This window comes from Symphalangus syndactylus, chromosome 11 (assembly GCF_028878055.3).
Source record: "Symphalangus syndactylus isolate Jambi chromosome 11, NHGRI_mSymSyn1-v2.1_pri, whole genome shotgun sequence".
Taxonomy (NCBI): Eukaryota; Metazoa; Chordata; class Mammalia; order Primates; family Hylobatidae; genus Symphalangus; species Symphalangus syndactylus.
In genome coordinates, this window is record NC_072433.2 from 42641298 (window position 1) to 42665614 (window position 24317).

The following is a 24317-nucleotide window of genomic DNA, read 5'->3' on the forward strand; positions in this document are numbered from 1 at the left end:
ACCCAGGGCTAGGAGGGCGCGACCGCACGTAGAGCGCGCAGGTCTCTGGGGTGAGCAGGGCGTGTGGAGGGACTCCAGCAGTGGCACCTCACTCCCGCTCGCCGCCTACTTTCGACCCGCACAAAAATAAAGATTAACCCCCACTCTGCTTCTGTTTTTATTGATGTAAGTATTTCTTTGCATCGCGGCACGCGGAGCCTCGCCAGCGCCCTGACACTGTGGTGCCCGCACCAGCGAACCACGGAACTTGGGACCGAGACAATGGCCCGTAATTGATGTATTGCCATCAACAATAAAGACCAATTCTCCTCTCCCCGCCATTCCGACCATCCCCCTCCTCCCATCCCCCCCTCCTCCACCTCCCATCTCCTCTCCCGGGGCCACCGAGGGAAAGAAAACAAACAAGAAATTAGCGGGGGACGCCAAGCGCAGAGCGAAACGCCCGCCTCTACGCCGTCGAGGATGCAAAAAAACGAAAAAAGTTATTAAAGTTTGGATCCCCCAATTTATTCGTCTCTGCTCGCCCATTTTTAATTAAACATCTCGAAGCTGCTTTTTGCATGTTCATTTCGTTTGGTTGTTTGTTGTGGTGTTTTTTGGGGGGGAAGGAAAGTTTTTTGTTTTCTTTTTTTCCTACACTTAATCTTAAATCACACGTAGACCAAGCAACAAACACGTGTTAAGTTATTCCCGGGAGCTTCCTGCTGCGCACGCGGCGCGCACCAGGAGAAAAGCTTTGCGGGACCGCCAGCTCCGCTAGGTTCCTGGCCGCATGCGGTGCCCGGGAGGCCCGGACTTTCAAGAAGCCAAGATTGTTAGAGAAGGTTGCGAACGGCTCCAAACGCGGGCACATTCCGGGAAAGGAGTGTGCAAGTGCACACAAACGCGTTCGTGTACCTGGGAGAGTGTGGATTGGTGGGTGTGAGAGGACCCCTGTTTGTGAGATGGGGGCGGTTGCGGGATTTACACGTGCTGCCGTACACGTTCCCGAGGTCTGGGAGAAGCGAGCTGCTAACACCCCAGGAGCGCGCAGATCCATCTTTGCCGAGGGATCTCTTTAAATATTCAGTGAGAAATAATGGCATTTGAAGCACCACCTATGGAAACATTATTATCTTCATTCTTCAACATCAGCCCCACTGATAGCTTCGTTTGTCTTTTTATCAAAATCTACTGTACCCATCAGGACCTGGGGAGAAAGGGAGAGCTAGGCGGAGAATGTGAATGTGTGTGTTAGGGAGTGAGCGAGAGCAGAAGATAAGAAAGTAAGAGAAAAGGTGGAAAACGGACGAGCAGGGAGAAAGAAGGGAGAAGTTACACCAATAAAAAAATAATAAAGTCAGCAGATGAAAAACAGAAACATTCACAGGCACACAAACACATTTACACCTTAAAAGAAAAGAAAAGATTTAAGAAGCTAAGAGAAAGGGAAGGGTCCTCTACGGGAGCGCAGTACGGGTCCGGAGTACCCGAAGTCGGCTCGGGAGACTGGTGCCCACTTCGCGCGAACCGACCGTGTCACCGGCCAGACGCAGGGGCGCTCGCGAATTGGGGCGTCCTTATCAGCCCTCTCCTTTCCTGATCGCGAGATAGGGCAGGGATTGTGTATCTGCACCCCCCTCCTCCCCCATTACTCAGCCGAAGTTTAGTTTAGTTTAGTCCTTCGGGCGCAAGACTTCGAGAACCTTGGAGAGAGGAGACCCCGAGGCGCGAGGGGAAAGAGCTAGGCTGAGCCGCGTACCGAGTCTCAGGTTCGCGGGCGCCTGAGCCCGGCAGAGGGATCGGGCTCCTGGCTCTGGGCTCTGGGGTGCGGGGAGGGAGGTTGCATCTCAGCTTGGGGGAGATGGTGATAGAGCGAAAAGTTTGGGCGCCGCGCTCGGCAAGTGCCCGAAAAGTGGAGGCGAGCTTCCGCGCCGCCAGGCAGCCTCGGACAGAACACCTCCCCACCGCCTTCCCCCCACCCCGCTTTCCGGCTGTGCGCCGCCACCTCGTCCCCGAAGGCTGGGGCGCGGCCCCCTCCCCAGGGCGGGGTGCCCAGGGGTCCCGGGGACTGGCCCAGTCCAGTGCCCGGTCCGCCCGGGCCGTATCTCCCTAGGCCGGGGAGGGCTGCTGCGCTCAGGGTGAGCGGCAGCCCCTCCCCTCCCCCCGGCCGGAGCTGAACTCCGAGCCCAGGCCGGTCCCCGCTCTCTGCCCGCCCGGGGCTCTGCGGCGCCACCGCTGCCGCCGCCTCCCCGCGGAGTGACGCGCCCTGCAGCCAACCGGGGCAGCCGAGGGGGAGGTCCGGGAGGGGTCCTGGGCGGAGCCGGGCCGCCCCCTTATCCCACGGGCTCGGGGCTGCTTCTCCCGAAAACTTCAGCCCTAATTGTCCTGGGAATGTCCGAGGTAGAGAAAGGGAGCGAGGCAGCAAGCAAGAAGCTGGAGGATCAGTGCCCCTGGCGGGGAGGGGATGGGGTGGCGGGAAAACTGCCCCTCCCCCCAGCCACAAACCCATCAGGTTCCCAAACCTTTCCTGGATCCTCTTCTCCGCGCCCCCGCGAGCCCGGGATCCAGGGGATGGAGAACTCGGGGCGGAGGAGCGCCGAGCCAGGCGGGAGGGAGGCCGAGCCGTGGGCGGGAGGCGGACCGGCGTGGGGCTGGCTCTTCCCCACTCGCTTATTTTTTTTTAATAGGGGTGGGGGTGGGCTGCTTTCTGGTAGCTCTTAAAGAAACGAAGAAACACTCACGAAACGGGACGCCCTCCCCCCAGATCCCGCCGCGGGACTCCCTCCCCCCGCGGGCCGGCGCGCCTCGCGCCCGAGTTGGGAAGTTCGCAGCGCGCAGGCAGCCCGGGTCCCCAGCCCCCGCCGCCCGGCCCCACCCCCCACCCGGGGCGGCTCAATTCCGGGGAGGGCATGCTAATTTGGGTCAGCCCAGCCCTGGATGAGGGGGGCGAAGGAGGGAGGGAAGAGGGAGGGGAGAGGGAGAGAGCGGGGGGCGCCCGCCGGGGCGCCGGGCCCGCAGTGGAGAGGAGGCCGGCCCCCGGCGGCCGGGCCGCGGAGTCCCGGGCGGTCGCAAAGAGGGTTAACCCAGTGTCGGGCGGCGCGGAGCGCAGAGCCAGCCCCGCGGCCGGCTTATTGGGCCAGCGCGCGGAGAGACAGGGGTCTGCAGCAAATCACGAACTAATTGATTAAGGCGAGCGGGTTTGAATAGCGCTGGCCCGGTGCCAATCGCCTTTCAAAGAACCCCTCTATGATTAATCGCAATGCATTATTGATAATCATAATTATAGCAGGACACATGCGCGCTGCGCCCGGGGCCGGGGAGCCGGGGAGGGGGCGGGCGGGCCGGCGGGCGGGGGGAGCCGCCGCCGCCGCCGCCGCTCGATTTCCGTAATTTTGAGAAGATTTTTTTTTAGTAATTTTTTATTCTGCCCCAGCTGATGTTTGAGCCAGCATGTCGCGGAGGAAGCAAGCGAAGCCTCAACATTTCCAATCCGACCCCGAAGTGGCCTCGCTCCCCCGGCGAGATGGTGAGTGCTCCGGCCCGCGCCGTGGACACACACACACGCACTCACACTCACGCACACTCGGACCCACGCACACCCGGCTGGCCCCCGCGCCCCCTACCTCGCCGCCGCCGCGGCCCGGATTGCTTCTTCCACTCGGCGTAATTTTTTTTTTCTTTTTAATTTTCAATGTGCCTTTGCTGGGCTTTCCCCCGCTGCCCCGGGGAAAGCGAGCACATCTCCCGGCAGGATCTTTCCGGAGTTGTTGTGTCCTCCCGGGGGAAAGAGGGCGGGCATGCCGGCCTGGCTCCTCCGTCCCTGCTTTTCCGGGGATCCCAGCCGCGGCCGGGGCCCTGGAGCCCCATGAGGCGTGGGTGAGGGCGGAGGTCGTCCCCGCCTGACCGCACGGGGCCCCTAGCGCTCCCGGCGCCGGCCCCGGGGCCCCCGGCCCGGCCTCCGCCGCCCGGCCCTGCTGCCAGCGGGAAGGAAGTTTACTTCGGGCGCTGGGCTGAACTCCGAGCGTGGAGGAGCTCGCTGCGCCCCCCTGCCCCCACGCACACTCCCCCTCGGCCTGCGCGGCAGAACGGGGTGCCTTTGGAGGTTCAGACCTGCAAGAAGATGGGGACTGGTGTCGGGGCACCCGCGCCTGACCCGCTGGGGTTGCTGCCGGGGTGGAGAGTGCCGCTGGCCGCCAGTTGTTCCGGAGACGGTGCAAACGGACGGGGAAAGTGTCGGGGTCTGGCTCGCAAAGTTTATCTCCGCATCTCTTCCCCAACACTTGCACCCTCTGCCCCCCAAAATCTTTATTGTTGGTATGAGCCCTCTGCGGATCGTGGCGCTCCCTACTTCCAGGGGGGTCGGGGAAGAAGTCATAGAATAGTTTTTCAGGTTTGCGGGTGGCCAGCCAGAGTGGAATCCCCTCTGAAACAGGAGCACTCGCTTTCTCCGATGGAGGCGACAACTGTGGGTCCCGAAGGGGCTGAACAAGTCCAGAACAAAGTTTGTGTGTGGGAGCTATGGCAGAGAGTGGAAGAGATCCGGGCAGGGAGTTGGGGTACAGAGGGAGGACACCTGGAATCCCTCCTTGCTCCTAAAGGTATTTCACTGTACCGGCCTCAAAGCTCCTAGGCCTAGCGCCCGAGGCGGTGCGGCGGCGCCCGGACTCGGGTCCCCGGGTCGTCCCGGCACGATGCTGGCCTCTCGGCTGTGGGAGGACGCACAAGGAGCCATCTCGGCGGGGTCTCAGCGGCTCCGGATGCCGCTCGGGATGCCCACACCCTAGGCGGCATTTTGGGGTGTGAAGGAGGGAGCTGGGCCCCGACAGAGCTCCGAAGCGTGCCCCTGATCGGCACCTCAGCCCACTAAGCTGCGGCCGCCCGGGCAGAGGCCTGCCTCTCGTTAGAGCTGGGGCACAGTGAAGCGAAGGGACCCCCGCTCCCTTTACCCCTGCTGTCAGGAAAGGGGAATCCTGACTTGGGATCCCTGTAAAAAAAATGGGGGACTTGAAATTAATTAAGAAATGCTTTACAATAACCCTCCTCCCGGCCCCCAGTATTTCCTCAAGCTTGAATCCTTACCCATGGCCTCTGCGATTTCTCAGTCCGCTGAAAACAGCCCCTGAACCCCGCTTTCCACCCCAAGCGAAAGCGAGCACGCGGGGTAGATCGAGGTGAGATGACCCAAGGCCGCAGCAGCTGCGCCGAGTATTTTTCTGGGTTTTCTCAGCTTAGTTTCTGCTGCTTCCCGCACCCACACTCATCTTTCCTAAAGTTTCTGGTGAGACCTTTTGCACCGGAAAACTGTTCAGGTTAACAGTTTGTACACCAAATAGCAAACTAGAGATAAGAGAGCATTTTCTAGTGTGTTTTGTAAATTTGTACTGGTTTTCTACATTTTCCAAAAAAAAAAGTCTCGGCCTTCGAGGAGAAATGATGCGTGCTAGATCTTTGCCTTTTGCCTTCAGTATCAGGAATTTTTAATAGTTAAGTCTTCTCATAAAGCAATAATATAAAACGAGTTCACTACCTCTTACCATTATTCTTTATTAGTACTATTTTTTTCAGTTTAGTTTATTTGAGCTCTGAGGTAAGTTAGTTAAATAACTCAATCAAGTTTCCTTTCTTTCTCTTTTCTCTCCTTCTTTTGATTTCTTTCTCTTCCTTCCTTTCTTTTTTCTTCCCCAAAGCTGGTACATTGTCCTAAAGAAGCAGTAAACTGTTAGGGGCTCCCTAGGAAACACCCCCTCCCAGCCTTCTTTCCTCACCTCTCCCCACCCCCTCCTCTTTTTCTTCAGTAGTAATGGTTTTAGGTTATGACTGTTTTTACATGGTTGAACAATAAGTTTGGGAGAAGTTGCCTAGAGGGTAGATTTTGTAATAGGGTTTCAGGATTTAGTGTGTTGTAATAATATTAGTACACAAGTAATCCTCCCCCAACGCTGGACATACAGGAGGGCCTAACATACTCCAGTTCTTTTTATTTGGGAGTAGTTCTGAAATAAATGGCATTGAAAGTTCATGACATAACTCAAGGTTACCTTTTAAAAGTCACCTTTTCTGCAGTGAGTTCAGCAATCTCATTCTTCTCCCCACATATAACCCATACTTGTAGGAGTAGCTGGATTTTCTGTTTTGTTTTGTTTTTTATGTAAAGAAACATTGTTACATTTTTAGAAGGCAAGCCCCTTTTCAAACATTCTGATTACTTTTTCTTATGTCTTGAGATGGTCTTTGAAATATGACAAGTGAAATATGAAACATACCAAATTAAATCTAGTTCATGCACTTCTCATTTGTCAGCACCTCAGATTGTATGACTTCTACCCAGAGTGAGACCTAGAAAAGTTTGTAGACCCAAGTTACAGGAGCCCTAAAGAAGCGGCTCCCAAAGCTGAAAGCAGCTAGGGCTGCTTGGTGTTGTGTGTCCTGCCTGTGTGTGTTTGAGTGTGTGTGTGCTTACAAAGAAAACCCAGACCATGCTAAGGAGCCACACAGACAGCTTCATCTGAAGCAAGTGCAAACAAAAAACAAAAACAAACACAAAAACAAAAACGAGTATTTGGTCGATTTCAGGATGCTGGTATTTTATTTTACTTTAGTGTGCAGCTGCTATGCCAGAAACACTCTAAATTTGGTAATTTTTCTGCTTCTTATGAAACCAAGATTATGGCAAATATGACTTGTCTCCTAAATGATATTCAACAAGTCTTGAGTTACTTGCAGAAAGATGACTGCTACTGGAAAGATTGTTTATCAAGTTAAATAATTCTTAGGAAAGGGAATATTACAATCTAATGATTTTAAATGTGGGCTCTTTACTATAAATTGGGATTTCAGTTATGTGTTGTGTGTGCATGAATGCATGTGTGCATGTATGTGTGTGTGTGTGTGTGTGTGTGTGTGTTGGGATTCTTCCTTTGATGGCGTTTTTGAGATTTCTGTAACTTCTACATGGATGGCCCATTTAGACTCCATTCATTTAGTTAAAAAGTATTTTGGTGCTCAGTTTTTTCAAGGAAAAGATAATATTGGAAGAATGAAACACCATGAATTACAGATAAAACACTAACAATCATATGAAGTATCATAAAAATTCCTCTTATTTATATTAGTAATGAAATTCTATTATTTAACCAAAGTAATTTGCTCATTTAGAGCAGCTTTATAGTGGCACATTGATCACTGGGCCCAAAAGGTTAGCCAGAACTGTAATTAATTGCTTTTTTTTAAAAAAAAAAAAAAAAAAAAACAACACCTGCAAGATAAGGCAGTTGGAAAGAATTCATGTTTAATCAGAGCTGTTTTAAGTTTGTCATAATGGAAGATTCTGAATGAGAAAATGCAAACTGTTTTTTTGTGATTTGCTTCAGGCTGCACATACTTTGTAAAATGTTAAAAAACAAACACATAAACGAGCAAAGTCTAGTTAGGCATGAGGGTAGTATGTGTGAAAGTGAATATGTGATACTGAATATTTTGTGGTTTATTTTACATCACGTTTCCCCTAGAGTTCATTGGCACAAATGCCAATGTATAGGTTCTTCTTTGGGGGCTCTATTTGTTTTCTTTATACTTTTGGAGGTAGCAAGTTGTCTTTACCAACAGAACCTTTTAGAAGGTAGAACTCCACATTTTTATGGTGGAGATCTTACTGGGACGGAAATAGGCAGACTGGTTAAGTTTTTGAAATTGTCAAAAGCTAAGCTCTGTGTAGGAACTAGAATAAATTCCTTCTACAACCTCAACTAGGTTTTTCTGAGACACTTCTTGGTGCAGATAGCACCAGAATATTCCAAAAATGTTCTTAGATTATTAAAACTGAAGTAGTTTGGCGAAAGAGGTGGAAAGTTAACCAAAGAACTAACACCCCTCCCCCCCAAAAAGAAAAAAGTTTGTGTGCCAGGCTTTAGAAAACCTAGATGTGTCAAGCTGTTTTAACCTTTGCTAGCCTCCTCCCATGCAAAGGTGACAAGGTCCAGATCATAATATGTCCTTCAGTATCTTCCCAGTGACCCCCAAATTGAATCCTGCTAGTCACTTAGCAGGAAGTTAGTAGTTTATTTTAGTTTCACCTTATCAGCTTGGCGTCTTTTCCTAACCTTATTCCCCTGTCACCCTCAGATGCCAGACCCCCAAAGGGGAAGATTGACAGGTAGTTCCCATAGCTCGGTTTTACCCTCAAACAACAGGGATTTAGTTCCTTGTGCCTTTGCCAATGTTTATGTAGTCAAAGTTTAGATCTCGCCTTAAGGAGTCTCTTTTTACGCGTCACTGCAATAGGAAAGCCACAAAGAAGTTTTTGAACAAACCCTTGCAACTGGAACCCCATCTAGTGTTCAGTTTGATTCATCCATGGGAAAGACATTTTCCCCTTTCATTTATTGTGTACATTAGGTGGGCTTGGATCACTATTTTAAAAGCAATGCCTCGTCCATGTTGTTATTTTTTCAGAGATTTCACTCGTATTCTTCCACAAGAGAATACTATAATCCCCGTCAGAACAGTGAGTGAACTTGAAGGGTACCAGGAAATTTGTCATTTGGTGGCATATCACATAGAGGAAACTTTAGACATCACAGAAAATAAGCCCAGCATATGTCGTAGTGTTTAAAATTTCTTTGGAATCCTAAGTTGGATTCAGACTTTTCCATTTGGATTCAGACTTTTCCCGGGTCGATGCAGAAAAAAAAAAAAAAAAAAAAGACCAATCAAATATGTTTGTGATAAAAAAAAAAAAAAAAAAGGAACAGGCTGTTAAAATTAAGGACTCCAAAACCACTATCATGAGAAATTCTATTAAGAAATGTAAATGCAATCTTAAGATATTGGGAAGTACAGTGAAGTGTCTTTCTGAAGAGCTCCAAAAAATAAAACTAAATCTGGTAGAGTAAGGTGGTTGCGTCTGTTTTTTGTTTTGTTTTTTCCCTTCCTGGCTGTCTAAACCTTTTTGTGTGGGGCACAGTTTTATTTTTATTTTCTCAGTAGACAGATATGGTAGAACACCAATTTTCTGCTTCCAACTCTGCAGTTCAGATGATGAAAAACTGACAAATTTGAGTTAGGCATCAAGTACCTAAATTGTACAACAGGAACTAAAGCATCTGGGATTTTAGTATAAATTTGGTGGAGGTATAACATCACTCTTCCCCTCCCCCTAACAAAAGGCCCAGAAAATTCCAAATATCTGTTTGTGTGCACATACTTAGAAAACCACTGCTTCTTAAATTTTGCTATCTGACTAGGGTTGCTTACAAAATTAATCTGTATGCAAAATCCATAGAAAAGGAACAGGAATGTTATTTTCACTATAGTACAAGGAACAAGGCAACTGTATTTACTATAATGGGGTCACCAGTTGCAATCCTGTGTAACAGATTACTGAGAGAGATACAAGATAGCAGACAATCAGAAAAATGAATTAGAACATGTTCGTGTGTGTGTGTGTGTGTGTGTGTGTGAGAGAGAGAGAGAGAGAATGTGTGTGTGTGTGTGTATCTTACTACAAATTACTACAAATTAAAATATTCCCTTTGGTAAAGAGTCCAACTAGTCCTCATGTTTTGTCTTTTTTTTTTTTTTAATAAAAGACTGTTTCCTTGGAATTTTGTTCCGAATGCAGATAGATTTCAAGTTAAGAATTATTACAGTGTAGCGACACCTGCTTTTGAAATAAATCAAAATAGATACCAGTATTCTGGGGATGTGGGGGTGTTCATAAACATCAGGAAATTAAATTAGTTCACTCTACAGTGAGATCAAATGTCAGCTTATTAAAAATGTTGTGAAAACCTAAGCTAAAATATGGACAACTTTTTAACAATCTCTTAAAAGCAAGCAGGCATTTGCATTTATTTTTAAACATCTATATTTTCCATCCAGTTAGCACAATCCTAAATATAAAAATGTTGACTGAAAAACTTGAAAATTCTCAAGTGAGTCTTGAGGCAGCACAAATGCAGAATTTGAGTGCAGGAAAATAATAATCAGCTAAATCCTGTAAAGTAACCTTCCTTTTATTTTTTCCATATCTTATGAGAATATCAGATGTTTGCAAGTTATAAAGAATTAAAATCTCTTTTAATCGTGAGCACAGATGTGCTAAATATTTGAAGCAACTACATTGTAATGTGTACAATTGATGAAGTCAGTTTTCTGATTTCCCTTGCTAGTTATTTAGTTCTGAATCTGTCATTATTTGTCTAAGCCCAGCTGACCAAGCAAAACTGTGTTTTAAAGTGGCTTTATGTTTTGATAAATGTGAGCTGGTTGAAAAGTATTTTCCACTGAATGCAGAGCTTAATAGAACATGCTGACATAATAGTTTTAATGCATTTTGTTGAAAATGTGTGAACAAACAGAATAGCTTTTGTTCCTTCATAATTGGCTGTAAAAGTAGATGGAAACATAACCATTACATATGGAAATGTGCAAAGAGAAAGAAATAACATTTCTGTTGAATATATTAGGAATTGCATTTCCTAGTTTAAAATAAGCATCTGAAATGGATGCATCATTTAAAATTGGTTGTCAAAATAAGAAGCTTTAAAGAGAATTTTTGTCACATTATTTTTGTCCCAAGTTAAGCAACACAACTTTAGCAAATTTCATCTAATATTTTGTTTATATGATTTTAAGGCAGGGGGAGAAGCAGAAAGTGCTTAAAACAGCACCTTCCATGTGCATAGGAATCCAGTGCCAATTAGGGTGATTAAACATTAAATTAAAACCAAATCATTGTTGGTATTTTCTGCTACAACTAAGATTTGTTTGCTGGTGTTAATGCATTTTGCACTATACCCTTGTGGAGATTAAAAGATGGGTATTAGGAAGGCTAGCTTGTTAAGTATAACTTAGCTACTCAAATAACACTCCCAGTGAATAAAGTGTGCGTACATTTGGCATACTTCACCAGGGATTCTAATCAACTTCGGCATCACTCAAGGCAAATAGAGTTAAGGAATTTCCAGAAGTTAGTATTTAGGTATTAATTTTATTTTCTGGAATGCAAAACTAGTCAAGTTTTTTAAAGTGTTTACTACAAAAAGGCAAACAGCTGAACCTTTCCAATGGACTTTAAGTTTACTGAAAAAAGCAGCATTTTGATTTTACATTTATTCATATGTGCAATTACTTTGTTTTCTGCAAGTTTTCTGGGAGATTCAATTTGGAAGTCATGGAAACTACCTATTATCTGATTCAGTTCTGCAGAAAAGCATGCAGGGAGGTAATCCTTGAATTAAACAGTTTTTTTTTTTTTTTTCCACAGCCGTCGTAGATGACCACACACCATTTGTACAACAGAAGTTGGTGTTCCCCATGCTGGGCAAACAATGGGAAGCCATCCTGTCTTTGAATAGGATGTTAGCTTGGAGTTAGAGATTTTTCTGTTTAATTTACAAATGGATCTTAGTGAGAAGACATCTGAGCAACCAATGGAAACAAACATGAAATAAAGGGATTTTTATAATAAAAGGTTCAGGACAATCTGTTAAACAATTGATAACAGTTAAGAGCAAACTGTTTTTAAAGGCATTCAGACAAGGAGAGCTGCAAAGCATTTTCAAACTCTAAACCAAGAATTATTTCTTAGGAGATGGGAGCGCTTCTCAACTGCACATCCTTCTTGAAGTTGATGTTTAATCAGAAATGTAAATCTCGTGCCAGTTTTTATAGACATAGAGAGCACTTTTGATGAAATATTTAGCGGCATAATGTTGCCATTTGGAGCATAGTGGCATATATTCTTTGATTAGTGGAATGGTAGCCGGAGTTACATCTTTAATTTTAAAAATAAACATGCCATGGGGTGATATATAGGTGCCAGGCAAGCCTTGTAATGGATTATGATTATTGTGTTTCTCTTCATTGTGTGTGTTGCCGTCCCTTTGTGTTCAAGTGAGTTTTGAGGAACGGTCTGGAGGATTTGTTACTGATGGGACTAAAGTGTGTTTGTCACGGATCAGACGTAGCGCAGGTTCGAGGTAGGGGCTTGAGGTGATTTTCAAGTTGTCAGTCTACAGCTTGGTGATATGCATTTTTTCCCCCTTGTCAACAACTGATTGGAACCTGAATGACTACAAATTAGTTTAGTGACAGAACAAACTGTCACAGATATCTTTGAGTCGGTTGAAAATGAATAAGGTTGACAGAAACTCAAGAGCCTAATAAGTCCTCAGAATGGTTTGTGGACCCTCTCCGGACGAGTAGACAATAAGGTGTATAAAAGATTGGAAATCAATATTTTGCTATGGAATTTCATCATGCACCAGTGTCTCCCATTTGTAGTATTTTATATTTTGATGAATTATCTGAAGGCCATGACTCTCTGAAATACCGGCTGGATAGGAATTCCTCCATACCCTTACAAATTAATTATGGATGTTCTTAGGTAATACTGATTGGTTTTCAAGGGCTACATTTTTGAGTTTTGCAGGTAGAAAACCATTGATTTAGCCTCTTTTTTTTTTAAGTCATAGGTGACTGTGTGTCCTGGCCCCTTTTCTAACCCTGCACCTTTTTGACATTTGTAGGAGACACAGAAAAGGGTCAACAGAGTCGCCCTGCTAAGAGCAAGGATGCCCACGTCTGTGGCCGGTGCTGTGCCGAGTTCTTTGAATTATCAGATCTTCTGCTCCACAAGAAGAACTGTACTAAAAATCAATTAGTTTTAATCGTAAATGAAAATCCAGCCTCTCCACCCGAAACCTTCTCCCCCAGCCCCCCTCCCGATAATCCTGATGAACAAATGAATGACACAGTTAACAAAACAGATCAAGTGGACTGCAGCGACCTTTCAGAACACAACGGACTTGACAGGGAAGAGTCCATGGAGGTGGAGGCCCCGGTTGCTAACAAAAGCGGCAACAGCACTTCCAGCGGCAGCCACAGCAATACCGCCCCAAGCAGCAGCAGCAGCAGCAGCAGCAGTGGCGGCTCCTCCACAGGTACCTCAGCGATCACAACCTCTCTACCTCAACTCGGGGACCTGACAACACTGGGCAACTTCTCCGTGATCAACAGCAACGTCATCATTGAGAACCTCCAGAGCACCAAGGTGGCGGTGGCCCAGTTCTCCCAGGAAGCGAGGTGCGGCGGGGCCTCTGGGGGCAAGCTGGCTGTCCCAGCCCTCATGGAACAACTCTTAGCTCTGCAGCAGCAGCAGATCCACCAGCTGCAATTGATCGAACAGATTCGTCACCAAATCTTGCTGTTGGCTTCTCAGAACGCAGACTTGCCAACATCTTCTAGTCCTTCTCAAGGTACTTTACGAACATCTGCCAACCCCTTGTCCACGCTAAGTTCCCATTTATCTCAGCAGCTGGCAGCAGCAGCTGGATTGGCACAGAGCCTCGCCAGCCAATCTGCCAGCATTAGTGGTGTGAAACAGCTACCCCCAATCCAGCTACCTCAGAGCAGTTCTGGCAACACCATCATTCCATCCAACAGCGGCTCTTCTCCCAATATGAACATATTGGCAGCGGCAGTTACCACCCCGTCCTCTGAAAAAGTGGCTTCAAGTGCTGGGGCCTCCCATGTCAGCAACCCAGCGGTCTCATCATCGTCCTCACCAGCTTTTGCAATAAGCAGTTTATTAAGTCCTGCGTCTAATCCACTTCTACCTCAGCCAGCCTCCGCTAACTCGGTTTTCCCCAGCCCTTTGCCCAACATCGGAACAACTGCAGAGGATTTAAACTCCTTGTCTGCCTTGGCCCAGCAAAGAAAAAGCAAGCCACCAAATGTCACTGCCTTTGAAGCGAAAAGTACTTCCGATGAGGCGTTCTTCAAACACAAGTGCAGGTTCTGCGCAAAGGTCTTTGGGAGTGACAGTGCCTTGCAGATCCACTTGCGTTCCCATACTGGAGAGAGGCCGTTCAAGTGCAACATCTGCGGGAACAGGTTCTCCACCAAGGGAAATTTGAAAGTCCACTTTCAGCGCCACAAAGAGAAATACCCTCATATCCAGATGAACCCCTATCCTGTGCCTGAGCATTTGGACAATATCCCCACGAGTACTGGCATCCCATATGGCATGTCCATCCCTCCAGAGAAGCCAGTCACCAGCTGGCTAGACACCAAACCAGTCCTGCCTACTCTGACCACTTCAGTCGGCCTGCCGTTGCCCCCGACCCTCCCAAGCCTCATACCCTTCATCAAGACGGAAGAGCCAGCCCCCATCCCCATCAGCCACTCTGCCACCAGCCCCCCAGGCTCAGTCAAAAGTGACTCCGGGGGCCCTGAGCCAGCCACAAGAAACCTAGGTGTGCTCCCAGAGGAAGCCGAAGGGTCCACTCTGCCACCCTCTGGTGGCAAAAGCGAAGAGAGTAGCATGGTCACCAACTCAGTCCCGACGGCAAGCAGTAGCGTCCTGAGCTCCCCAGCGGCAGACTGCGGCCCCGTGGGCAGTGCCACCACCTTCACCAACCCTTTGTTGCCACTCATGTCCGAGCAGTTCAAGGCCAAGTTTCCTTTTGGGGGACTCCTGGACTCAGCCCAGGCATCAGAGACGTCCAAGCTTCAGCAACTGGTAGAAAACATTGACAAGAAGGCCACTGACCCCAATGAGTGCATCATCTGCCACCGGGTTCTCAGCTGCCAGAGCGCCTTGAAAATGCACTACAGGACACACACTGGGGAGAGGCCCTTTAAGTGTAAGATCTGTGGCCGGGCTTTCACCACGAAAGGGAATCTTAAAACCCACTACAGTGTCCATCGTGCTATGCCCCCACTCAGAGTCCAGCATTCCTGCCCCATCTGCCAGAAGAAGTTCACGAATGCTGTGGTCCTGCAGCAGCACATCCGAATGCATATGGGAGGCCAGATCCCCAACACCCCAGTCCCCGACAGCTACTCTGAGTCCATGGAGTCTGACACAGGTTCCTTTGATGAGAAAAATTTTGATGACCTAGACAACTTCTCTGATGAAAACATGGAAGACTGTCCTGAGGGCAGCATCCCCGATACACCTAAGTCTGCAGACGCCTCCCAAGACAGCTTATCCTCTTCACCTTTGCCCCTCGAGATGTCGAGCATCGCTGCTTTGGAAAATCAGATGAAGATGATCAATGCTGGCCTAGCAGAGCAGCTACAGGCCAGCCTGAAGTCAGTGGAAAATGGGTCCGTTGAGGGGGATGTCCTGACCAATGATTCATCCTCAGTGGGTGGTGACATGGAGAGCCAAAGTGCTGGCAGCCCAGCCATCTCAGAGTCTACCTCTTCCATGCAGGCTCTGTCCCCGTCCAACAGCACGCAGGAGTTCCACAAGTCACCCAGCATTGAGGACAAACCACAGAGAGCGGTCCCAAGCGAGTTTGCCAATGGTTTGTCTCCCACCCCAGTGAATGGTGGGGCTTTGGATTTGACATCTAGTCACGCAGAGAAAATCATCAAAGAAGATTCTTTGGGGATCCTCTTCCCTTTTAGAGACCGGGGTAAATTTAAAAACACTGCTTGTGACATTTGTGGCAAAACATTTGCTTGTCAGAGTGCCTTGGACATTCACTATAGAAGTCATACCAAAGAGAGACCATTTATTTGCACAGTTTGCAATCGTGGCTTTTCCACAAAGGGTAATTTGAAGCAGCACATGTTGACACATCAGATGCGAGATCTGCCATCCCAGCTCTTTGAGCCCAGTTCCAACCTTGGCCCCAATCAGAACTCAGCGGTGATTCCCGCCAACTCGTTGTCATCTCTCATCAAAACAGAGGTCAACGGCTTCGTGCATGTTTCTCCTCAGGACAGTAAGGACACCCCCACCAGTCACGTCCCGTCTGGGCCTCTGTCTTCCTCTGCCACATCCCCAGTTCTGCTCCCTGCTCTGCCCAGGAGAACTCCCAAGCAGCACTACTGCAACACGTGTGGCAAAACCTTCTCCTCATCGAGTGCCCTGCAGATTCACGAGAGAACTCACACTGGAGAGAAACCCTTTGCTTGCACTATTTGTGGAAGAGCTTTCACGACTAAAGGCAATCTTAAGGTACCTTGCTCTCTCTGTACCATACCCACTCCATCAACCCTGTCCCACTGCCATTGATTATCTATAATGCATGCCCCCAGAGTCATCAGCCCAGATATTCAGGGAGAGAGCTCTTGCAAGGGAACCTGCTGCACATGGTTGACGAGGGGAGAAACGAGGGTGCCTGGGAGGGTCAGGATCATGGCAGGGACAAGAGCGAGCTGCAGCTCACAGAATGTCAGTGCACATTGAATAATTTGGTACCTAAGCGAAGCAGCGGCCTCTCTCTGTTGTCTCACTAAGTGCACCAGATGAATTGCTTTACCTACCAAGGAAGACAGCCTAGCGTTGCCATGGGGTATTGATTAAAGACCTCCATGTGGCCTGTGTGCTGCCCGTATCACTTAATAATTAGGGTTCTCGGCGTATGTATCTATTTTTCATAACTATGCAGTCCAGCATGGTTTGTCTAAAAACAATAACGTCACCGCTCTGCTAATGGGTATTATGATAATTGATTATACAGCATTTCCTACTGATATGTGTTGGAAGTAAAGCAAATATGCTTAAGTTCTAGAGCAACAGTTGAGTGCTCTTAGTGTGTACATTTTTCTGTTGACAGAGTATTTCTCTGGAGATTGTTCCCGGTAATGTGAGATGAATAATTACTTTCTGGCTTTTCTGTCCATACACAGGCCCTCCAATGGGCAATCAGGGAGGGATACCTTCTCCCCATCTGAAAAGGACATTTATAGGGTAAAGGGTGTCAGATACAATACTTACCATTGCAATGAGAGTGGACATAACAATTCTAGCCCTGAAAGGAGCTATCCGCCACTGCCTGGCTTGCTTGAGGCCATTATAAGCTAAATATGGGTAATAAAAAAAGAGTAAGTAAGGCATCCTTGCCTTGGAAGAGGGGAGACAGCCCAGGGCTGCAGAGAGTGAACATGTTATTACTAGACGGGAGGAATGGATGGTTCCTGTTGCCTTCACTGTCTGTCACATGATGAGAATAGACATTTAGGCCACTTGCTTTGTGGACATTTGGGATATGAGTTGAGACAGATTCAGCTATTAAGCTTCTCTCTCCCTCCTCTTTTTTTCCCTCTCTCTCTGTGTCCCTGCCTGCCCTCCCCATATCTCAGGTACACATGGGCACTCACATGTGGAATAGCACCCCTGCACGGCGGGGTCGGCGGCTCTCTGTGGATGGCCCCATGACATTTCTAGGAGGCAATCCCGTCAAGTTCCCAGAAATGTTCCAGAAGGATTTGGCGGCAAGATCAGGAAGTGGGGATCCTTCCAGCTTCTGGAATCAGTATGCAGCAGCGCTCTCCAACGGGCTGGCGATGAAGGCCAACGAGATCTCCGTCATTCAGAACGGTGGCATCCCTCCAATTCCTGGAAGCCTCGGCAGTGGGAACAGCTCACCTATTAGTGGGCTGACGGGAAACCTGGAGAGGCTCCAGAACTCAGAGCCCAGTGCTCCCCTGGCCGGCCTGGAGAAAATGGCAAGCAGTGAGAACGGAACCAACTTCCGCTTCACCCGCTTCGTGGAGGACAGCAAGGAGATCGTCACGAGTTAAAGCAGCTCGGGCTGGAGACATAGCATTCATTCCTGTTCAGAATGCGACCTATGGTGGCCTCCTACTCCTTGCCCCCCACCCCGCCCCGCCCCTTCCTTCTGTTCCCCAGATCTATGAACTACAACATTATGAAGACATTCTTTTGTACCTTGTTCAACTTTAGAGTTCTAAGAAAGCTTATTTATTAGTGATATAACCTTGCTTTGCAAACAGAATGCAAGCGTTAACTTTGGTCTTCTGTATTTTGGACTAAATACTAATTGACTAGAGTGCTGTAAACTTGCTGTAACATTTATGGCAATTGCAAGTTGCCCTGCTAGGCAGTTGTAATCTGGCATTAACTTATTTTCTATATCCAGTTTAATATGAATCTGGTGTTGATGCAATGCCTCAGTGATGCATTAGATCTCTAATAAAGTCTGTATATACATGTACACTTTGATCCTGCTGGAAAATTTTATCAGCAAACACATTGTCTAATCTTTCAAAACAGATTTAAGGAAAGGACTGAAAGTACAGACTGAATAGTGTGGTTCTTTGAAAGGTTTGGTTTTTTTATTTTTATTCTAAAATTCAACCTTTTTTTTTTGTAGATTTAACCATTTCCATTTTGAACTGCTATTTGTATTGTGCTTTTTACTTGAGTCGTCTTCAATGTTAATAAGTTTCTGTACAGTAATAAGCACGCAGAATTCTTTAGAGAAAAAGAAAACAAGTGTTGTTTTGGTAGTTGAAACTGAGACGTAACATTTTGCCTTGTAGGTATATTCACGATAGAAAATGTGTGCTGGAATTTCACAACGCTGCTAAGTATAGCATCTTGAACAACCTTCAGTGGAGAAAATGTAGATGCTCTTGTATATACAATAAGAAATATCACTTTCATTCAAATGTACATATGTTCCTTACAAGAGCAAATGCTTCTTCTTGATCAAGAGAGCAGGTATAGTGTTTGTTTATTTTGTATTAGGTATGGAAGAAAATAATTGGACTGTTACATGCACTTTCTTGGAAAGTTGAAAGGAAAGGGGGGTCCAATTTCTTTAACATTTAATACTTACTAACAACAGAGATACTGTAATTTTACTCAAGTAATCAAATACATTTTTTTTGCAACAGATAAAACAAAATACTGTGTCTGTGTTTTTAGAGTGCATTTCCATTTAGCCAGGCCCCTAAATGCATTTTAACATTTCCCCAGGCAGCAGTCAATTATGTATGTGAGTATGTATCCGTCTTTAAATGAGGAATTGTAAAAGGCATAACAGAAACGGCTTTGCATGGGCCTGCGTTTTCTTTTATTTTGAAATTTGGAGGCCCTAGATATTTTCCCAGTATCCATGACTTACTTAGGAATGGATTTTATAGACTCCACTCGCTACCCACCCCATCCCCAAGAAAAACAAAACAACGAAATGACATAAAAAGATGTTGGAGGTTTTAACCCAACAGGTAAGTTTCTTTTAAGCAAGATATTTATGCCGATTTAGATTTCACTTTTACTATTCTGGTTTTATTTCACTTAATGCAGTCACGTTTTTTCAGGCAGCTGAGAGCCACATTGCTGGGGACTTCCTGATGCTGCGGGGTTATATAATCTGACTCAAACTGGGCCTCAACCCAGAGAGGTCAACATGTTCTTTATTTAACTGGTCTTTTAGGCATTTAAACGCACATGCATATTTGAAAGAAAAAGTCTATTAGAAAGGTTATGTAGAGTCAGCTTGAATATTTCATCATGCAAATTCAAATGGATTCTTCCCCTCTCCCTGTTATTCTGGGGCGGAGGGGGTAGCAGGCTTTCTCCCTCCTGAGCACTGTTTTGAGGTGAGCAAACGGACTGAAGGGAAGCTGTGTCCAGAGGGGTCGCCGATTTTTTTTTTTTTTTTTAATGTTTCAGGGAGCTGGTGAACCGCGCATCCGGCGGTTGTGCCCAGGTAAGGTAGAAAGCGTCAGGCCGCTTCCTGCAGAAGTTTCCACCAGGGCGCGGGCCCCTCGGGTCCGCACTCCCCCGCCGCTGTTGTTAGACCTCTGTGCCGAGGGGTCGCCCTCAACCTCTGCTCGGCCTCCGGGTCCAGGTCCGGCGTTCCGGAAGGTGGGCGCTGACCTGGGCCGGGAGAGTTCAGGGGAGGGAGTGGGAGCCCCCAAAGCCAGGGAGGGTGGTGGGGTGGGGGGGGGGGCGCAGGGGAGAGGGTTGCGCGACGTCGTGAGTGATGCTGAGAATCACCCCGAAGGCTCAGCACCTGAACATTTAGAGGGACAGATTTCTCTCTCTCCCCTCTCCTGTTCCGTCCCCTCCGCTCCAGGAGTGACTTTTTTTCCCCAAGAGTGGGGACACGGATTGAAGGCCGGAGTTCCAGCCAGAAGCTCTGCTTCTGCGCGGGCCAGATGGAGCTGTTTCCGTTGCACAGACGACGTCCACACCTTCCCATCGCTGGGCATGGCGAGGAGGGGCTGCCCCTGGCTGCGCGCCCTCTGCACCCAGGGACAAGGCCTGGGGACATCTGAGGGAAGTGATCCAGGGGGCTGCCGCCCACCGACAGGGGCAGGCTTCGACAGTGCCCCCCTGCCGCACATGCCCGGCGCCTCGCCGGCCCTCTCCAAAGGCGTCCAGGCGGCTGCCCCGCGACACTTTCCACCGAGCGTCCGCCAGCAGCTGGACCCCGCTCTCCAGTGGTCTCCGCCGCCCGTTCCCCGGGACTCCCGCACTTCGGGCCGGGCGCGAAGGTCACCGCCCTGCACCACCTTGGGCTGCGCGTCCATTTCCAAGAGGCAGGCAGTGGGGAGAGGGGAGCGGGGGCGCTGTGTTCCCTTTCCCTGTCATCACTAACCTCCCACCTTCCAGCGGTTTCTGAAAGTGACTTAAGGGGAGCAAAAGTCACTTTTCTTTCCGGAGGCGTCAGAAGCGTTTAGGAAAAGGTCAGAGGGTCTCTCTGTCTGTCTCTCCGTCTCTCTCTCTCCAACCCCCTCCTCTTCTCTCTCTCTTTCTTTCTCTCTGTGTGTGTGTCTCCTTTTGTCCCTGCCTATCCACTTATTGATTGACTATCTTTCTAATCTATTGATTATTACCTGCCCATTCATTCCCCTTTCCATCCATTTCCAAAATAAGAAATCGCCCTCTGCCTTGCTTCTCCTCCCAGTGTGAAAAATACACTCAGCCTTTGGGCTCGGCCTGCAGAACAGAACTGGATTTACATTTACAAAGCAACAGGGTTGAGGTGAAGGCAGCTGACGGGCGCGCACCCCCTCCTCACCTACTCCCCGACCCTTGCCCCGCTACGCCTCACTAGAGGTGCCTCGTGGTGGTATTGGAATCACCGAGAACCGAATTCACTGAATTAAGGAAGGATTGTTGCTGCAACTAAGTTCACAGAAATTTTTAGCTAAAAATATTCACTTTGGTGACAGTTTCCCCAGCTTTTTTTTTTAAAGGGGGAATTGTAAAAATACAGAACAGCCCAGAGAAGAATTTAAGAAACGCTTTGTGTCTATCACTCAAAATTTACAAACCTTAGGAACTTGTAGTTTATTCCAGGTTTTTTGTTGTTATTGTCCCCCCCACCCCTCCCCAGGAACCGCGTTTCCTGTTCTTCCTCTCTGCCTGGGTAGCTGTCATTCTCTCATTCTCTTCTATCTTTCCTTCCTTATATTTCGTCGTGCTTTTTCTTTTTTCCTTCTCCCTCAATCTTCACTACCATTCCTTTTCCACCCACCCCGCACGGGCTTCCTTCTTTCTGGAAAATATTCTCGGAAGAGCAGTTTGGTGATTGACAGGGACCTGGGGAGGGAAAAAAGAGAGAGAGAGAGAGAACCAATGACAAACCCAAGCTGCCCGAGATGACCCCTCCCTCCCCCCCACCCCCGTCTGGGTTGGGGAAGGGTGGGTAGCGTAAGGCATAAGGGAGGGGTCCTGCAGATCAACTGGAGATACCTGAAGCTGACTTTGCGCTTTGAGTTTTCGCATCCCAATCTTCACAGGCCAGATCTATTCAAATGGCTTTTCAGGGAGTGGAGGGAGGGCTTTTTTTTTTTTAATTACAAGAAAAAAAGGTCTTCAAACAGAAAATTCTTAATGATTTGCAGTTGACATAAATTTCTAGCAGTAGATAATTTGCTTATTGTTTTTGGCATGTCGTGAATGTCAAGAATGAGAGAGCAAACAAACAAACAAACAAAAAAAGCTCCCACTCTGTTAAAACTTAGCAGTCCTGTTAGAAAAATAAAGCAATGGATTCTTTACTAGGAGTTACACACTCCACCCCAAATGAAACAAATGTCAGAGGGGGTAACAAAGTGGAAAAAAGTATAAAGTGAATTTCAAAGGGCTCCACAGTAAAGCGCAATCTGAGATTCACAGAAAAGTAGAGACGGATAAGACAGGAATTAGGTCATCTCGTCCAGACCCCAGGAAATATGTCTAGATCAAAGCCTGCTCTGTTAGAATAAACAAAACAGGACCCATTGGGCCCTACCAATATTTTCATCTCAGTGCTAAGAGCTGCTAATCTAACCAGCTCTATTTGATGAAAGGGAGTAAAAATTACAACTGTAAAAATGACGACGTAATAAATGTCCTCTCAACTCTTAGAGGAAGATAAAGATTTAGATTTGAGCTAAAAAGTAACAAGATCCAGGCCCAGATCAACATAAACTTCCTGGAATTTTAGCACTAAGTAAATTATCTAATCCTAGCCATTGTTCCCTCCCTGCTGCCACCCCTCACCCCCACCCATCCCGTGTACCCCATGCAATTGAGTATGCAAGATGATTTACATTAAAAATTTGTTAAATTTTAACTGCCGTCTGAGGACATTGCAGGGGGCCTTTGGGGTTCCCTTCTTTTGCATTCCTTAAAGACCCACCGGTTTTCTGTCCCCCGCCAATCCCCAATGTGGCGTGCCCCCCTGACAGTTGTTGGGGTAGCAGGCTGGACTTCTGTGTGTGGATGCTTTGTTTAAACCCAGTCTTAAAGTTTGGGCTCTCTTTCCACTGTGAAGGGCAGATGGACAGAGGCCTGGCGCGTGTGTCCCATCAGCCTGGCTTGGGGTCCACACAGTTCAGCAGCTCATTGATATTTTCGCAGCTAAGCCGAAGTACTGTGTAAGTACTGGGTAAGGCTTTTTTTCACCACCGACTTGATGGCCTTCAACCAACGACCAGGGAACATTCGATAGATAGAAACATCTACCAAAAAGGACAGGAAATCCCAGAGAAGGAAAATTGGCCCAGGCTAAATCCCGGGTTGTAGTTCCTTACTGAGCCTGGCTTCCTCTTAACTGTTTAAACATAGGACTTGGCTCCTCTCATGTTTCTGTGTCCATCTAAGCTCAAGTTGAACAAAGACTCATGGGCCGCGTGTCAACCTGGCTCCAGTGCTTTCTGAAGCTAGGGACGATGACAATGGGGGTGGCGAGTGTGATTGGCCTTTCTGAACGCCACCAGGAACAAACCGTTTTCTGTGTGTGGCCCCTGGCTGCTCACCTTGCCAAGGGCAATTCCAGGATCAGCTTTTTACTTACATTCTGCGGAGGGCTTTGAAGACAAGTGAAACTGCACTGGAGGCCACACACAAGTCGATCCTTCCTTATAAGACCCAGAGTGGGACCTAGTCCAGCTGCACCAGGCATAGCTGAATCCTAACACAGTGCAGTCTGTTAGGTCATGGATGCCTGGAAACCAGGAGGTCACATCATCTTGTCACCACAACTACATTCAGGATGAGGTCCTGGAAGTCACCTGGAAACATGGGTAAACATGTAAACATGGTAGACCCACTCCTGAGATTAGGGCCAGACAAAACATAACTATACGAATCAGCCTACAGACATGCTTCTGTATTCAGAATTTGAAATTCTCCATGTCTCATCTTGCTTGTGATCATAACAATCCATTTGACAGATGACAAAACTAAGGCCCTGAGAGCAGAGAAGGAACATTTGGACACCAGGAGACCTGGAGCTATCACTAGCCTGAATGCCAACTTTGGGCATTTGGCAATCATTGCCTGATCCATGGTACCATTCCCCAAACTGTACCATGACAGGTTAGACTTCCGTCAATAGGCTCCAGCAGCTTCCTTCAAACTCTTGCCATGTTTATAACTACATTAGTGGAATCCCATCTTTACTTTTACTTATTTAATAATTTAAGCTGACTCCCCTTTTAAAACTTAAGTATATTTATTTCAAAAGGAATGGGAAACATTAAATTCATTTATCTCCAGTAGTCTTTCTAATCCTGTGCCAGAGAAACCCTTATAGTGCAGAATGGTTTTACACTGGTGATGTGCCCCAAATTCAAAGTAATCTGAACAAATCCCATGGCTTCACTCATCGACACCCTTTCTGGGTTCTCTTCTAACCAGCTGTCTCTTGTTTCAGGCAAGCATGAGGTCTGTAGGTCTTAAAGAGTTTTATTTAAGCCCCATCTTCCCTGCCCATATCTGTCAATACGTACCTTTGACCTGGCCTACAGTTTTCCAAACCGCAGGATGTGACCCACTGGTGCGTTATGAAATCAGAATATATAATCGCTAGGACTATTTTTTTTAATGTAATAGAACAGAGAATATCAGAGTATATCACATGTAGTAAGGGTAAGTGGTGTCTTGTGAAGCTTTTGTTTCAGTTATATACATGTGTGCACTGGGCATGGTGCCATTCTTAGCGTGAGATGACATCAAAAAAGTTTGAGCCTGGCATGGTGGCTCAGGCTTGTAATCCCAGCACTTTGGGAGGCCGAGGAGGGTGGATCACCTGAGGTCAGGAGTTCGAGACCAGCCTGGCCAACAT

At 47.5% G+C, this 24317-nt stretch overlaps 2 protein-coding genes and 1 long non-coding RNA gene across 4 annotated transcripts in view; 1 reads left to right on the forward strand and 2 right to left on the reverse strand.

Moving 5' to 3' along the window:
* The window catches only part of LOC129492615 (actin nucleation-promoting factor WAS-like), a 29272-nt gene extending 26379 nt beyond the window's left edge, over positions 1-2893 (reverse strand). The window contains exons 1-2 of the mRNA XM_063613092.1: positions 2729-2893; positions 2505-2696 (exon numbers count right to left, since the gene is read on the reverse strand). Of these exons, the coding sequence (XP_063469162.1) occupies positions 2505-2696; positions 2729-2893 (357 nt within the window). The remainder of the gene's footprint in view (positions 1-2504; positions 2697-2728) is intronic.
* Positions 1-3941, reverse strand: part of LOC129457750 (uncharacterized) — a 220490-nt gene extending 216549 nt beyond the window's left edge. For both annotated transcript variants that reach the window (XR_008649360.2, XR_010114413.1), the window contains exon 1: positions 3606-3941. This is a non-coding gene — a long non-coding RNA (uncharacterized lncRNA). The remainder of the gene's footprint in view (positions 1-3605) is intronic.
* SALL1 (spalt like transcription factor 1) lies at positions 3029-18656 on the forward strand. Its single transcript, XM_055299653.2, has 3 exons — positions 3029-3508; positions 12513-15958; positions 17086-18656. Exons 1-3 carry the CDS (start codon positions 3433-3435, stop codon positions 17524-17526), a joined length of 3963 nt encoding a protein of 1320 aa, XP_055155628.1. The 5' UTR covers positions 3029-3432; the 3' UTR covers positions 17527-18656.
* Positions 18657-24317: the final 5661 nt, after the last annotated feature.

Excerpts from the sequence above, each read along its gene's own strand:
- SALL1 (XM_055299653.2), top strand. The coding sequence starts at position 3,433 with ATGTCGCGGAGGAAGCAAGCGAAGCCTCAACATTTCCAATCCGACCCC. Across the intron at positions 3,509-12,512 it reads CTCGCTCCCCCGGCGAGATG|GAGACACAGAAAAGGGTCAA; the intron begins GTGAGTGCTCCG and ends TGACATTTGTAG. Across the intron at positions 15,959-17,085 it reads CGACTAAAGGCAATCTTAAG|GTACACATGGGCACTCACAT; the intron begins GTACCTTGCTCT and ends CCCATATCTCAG.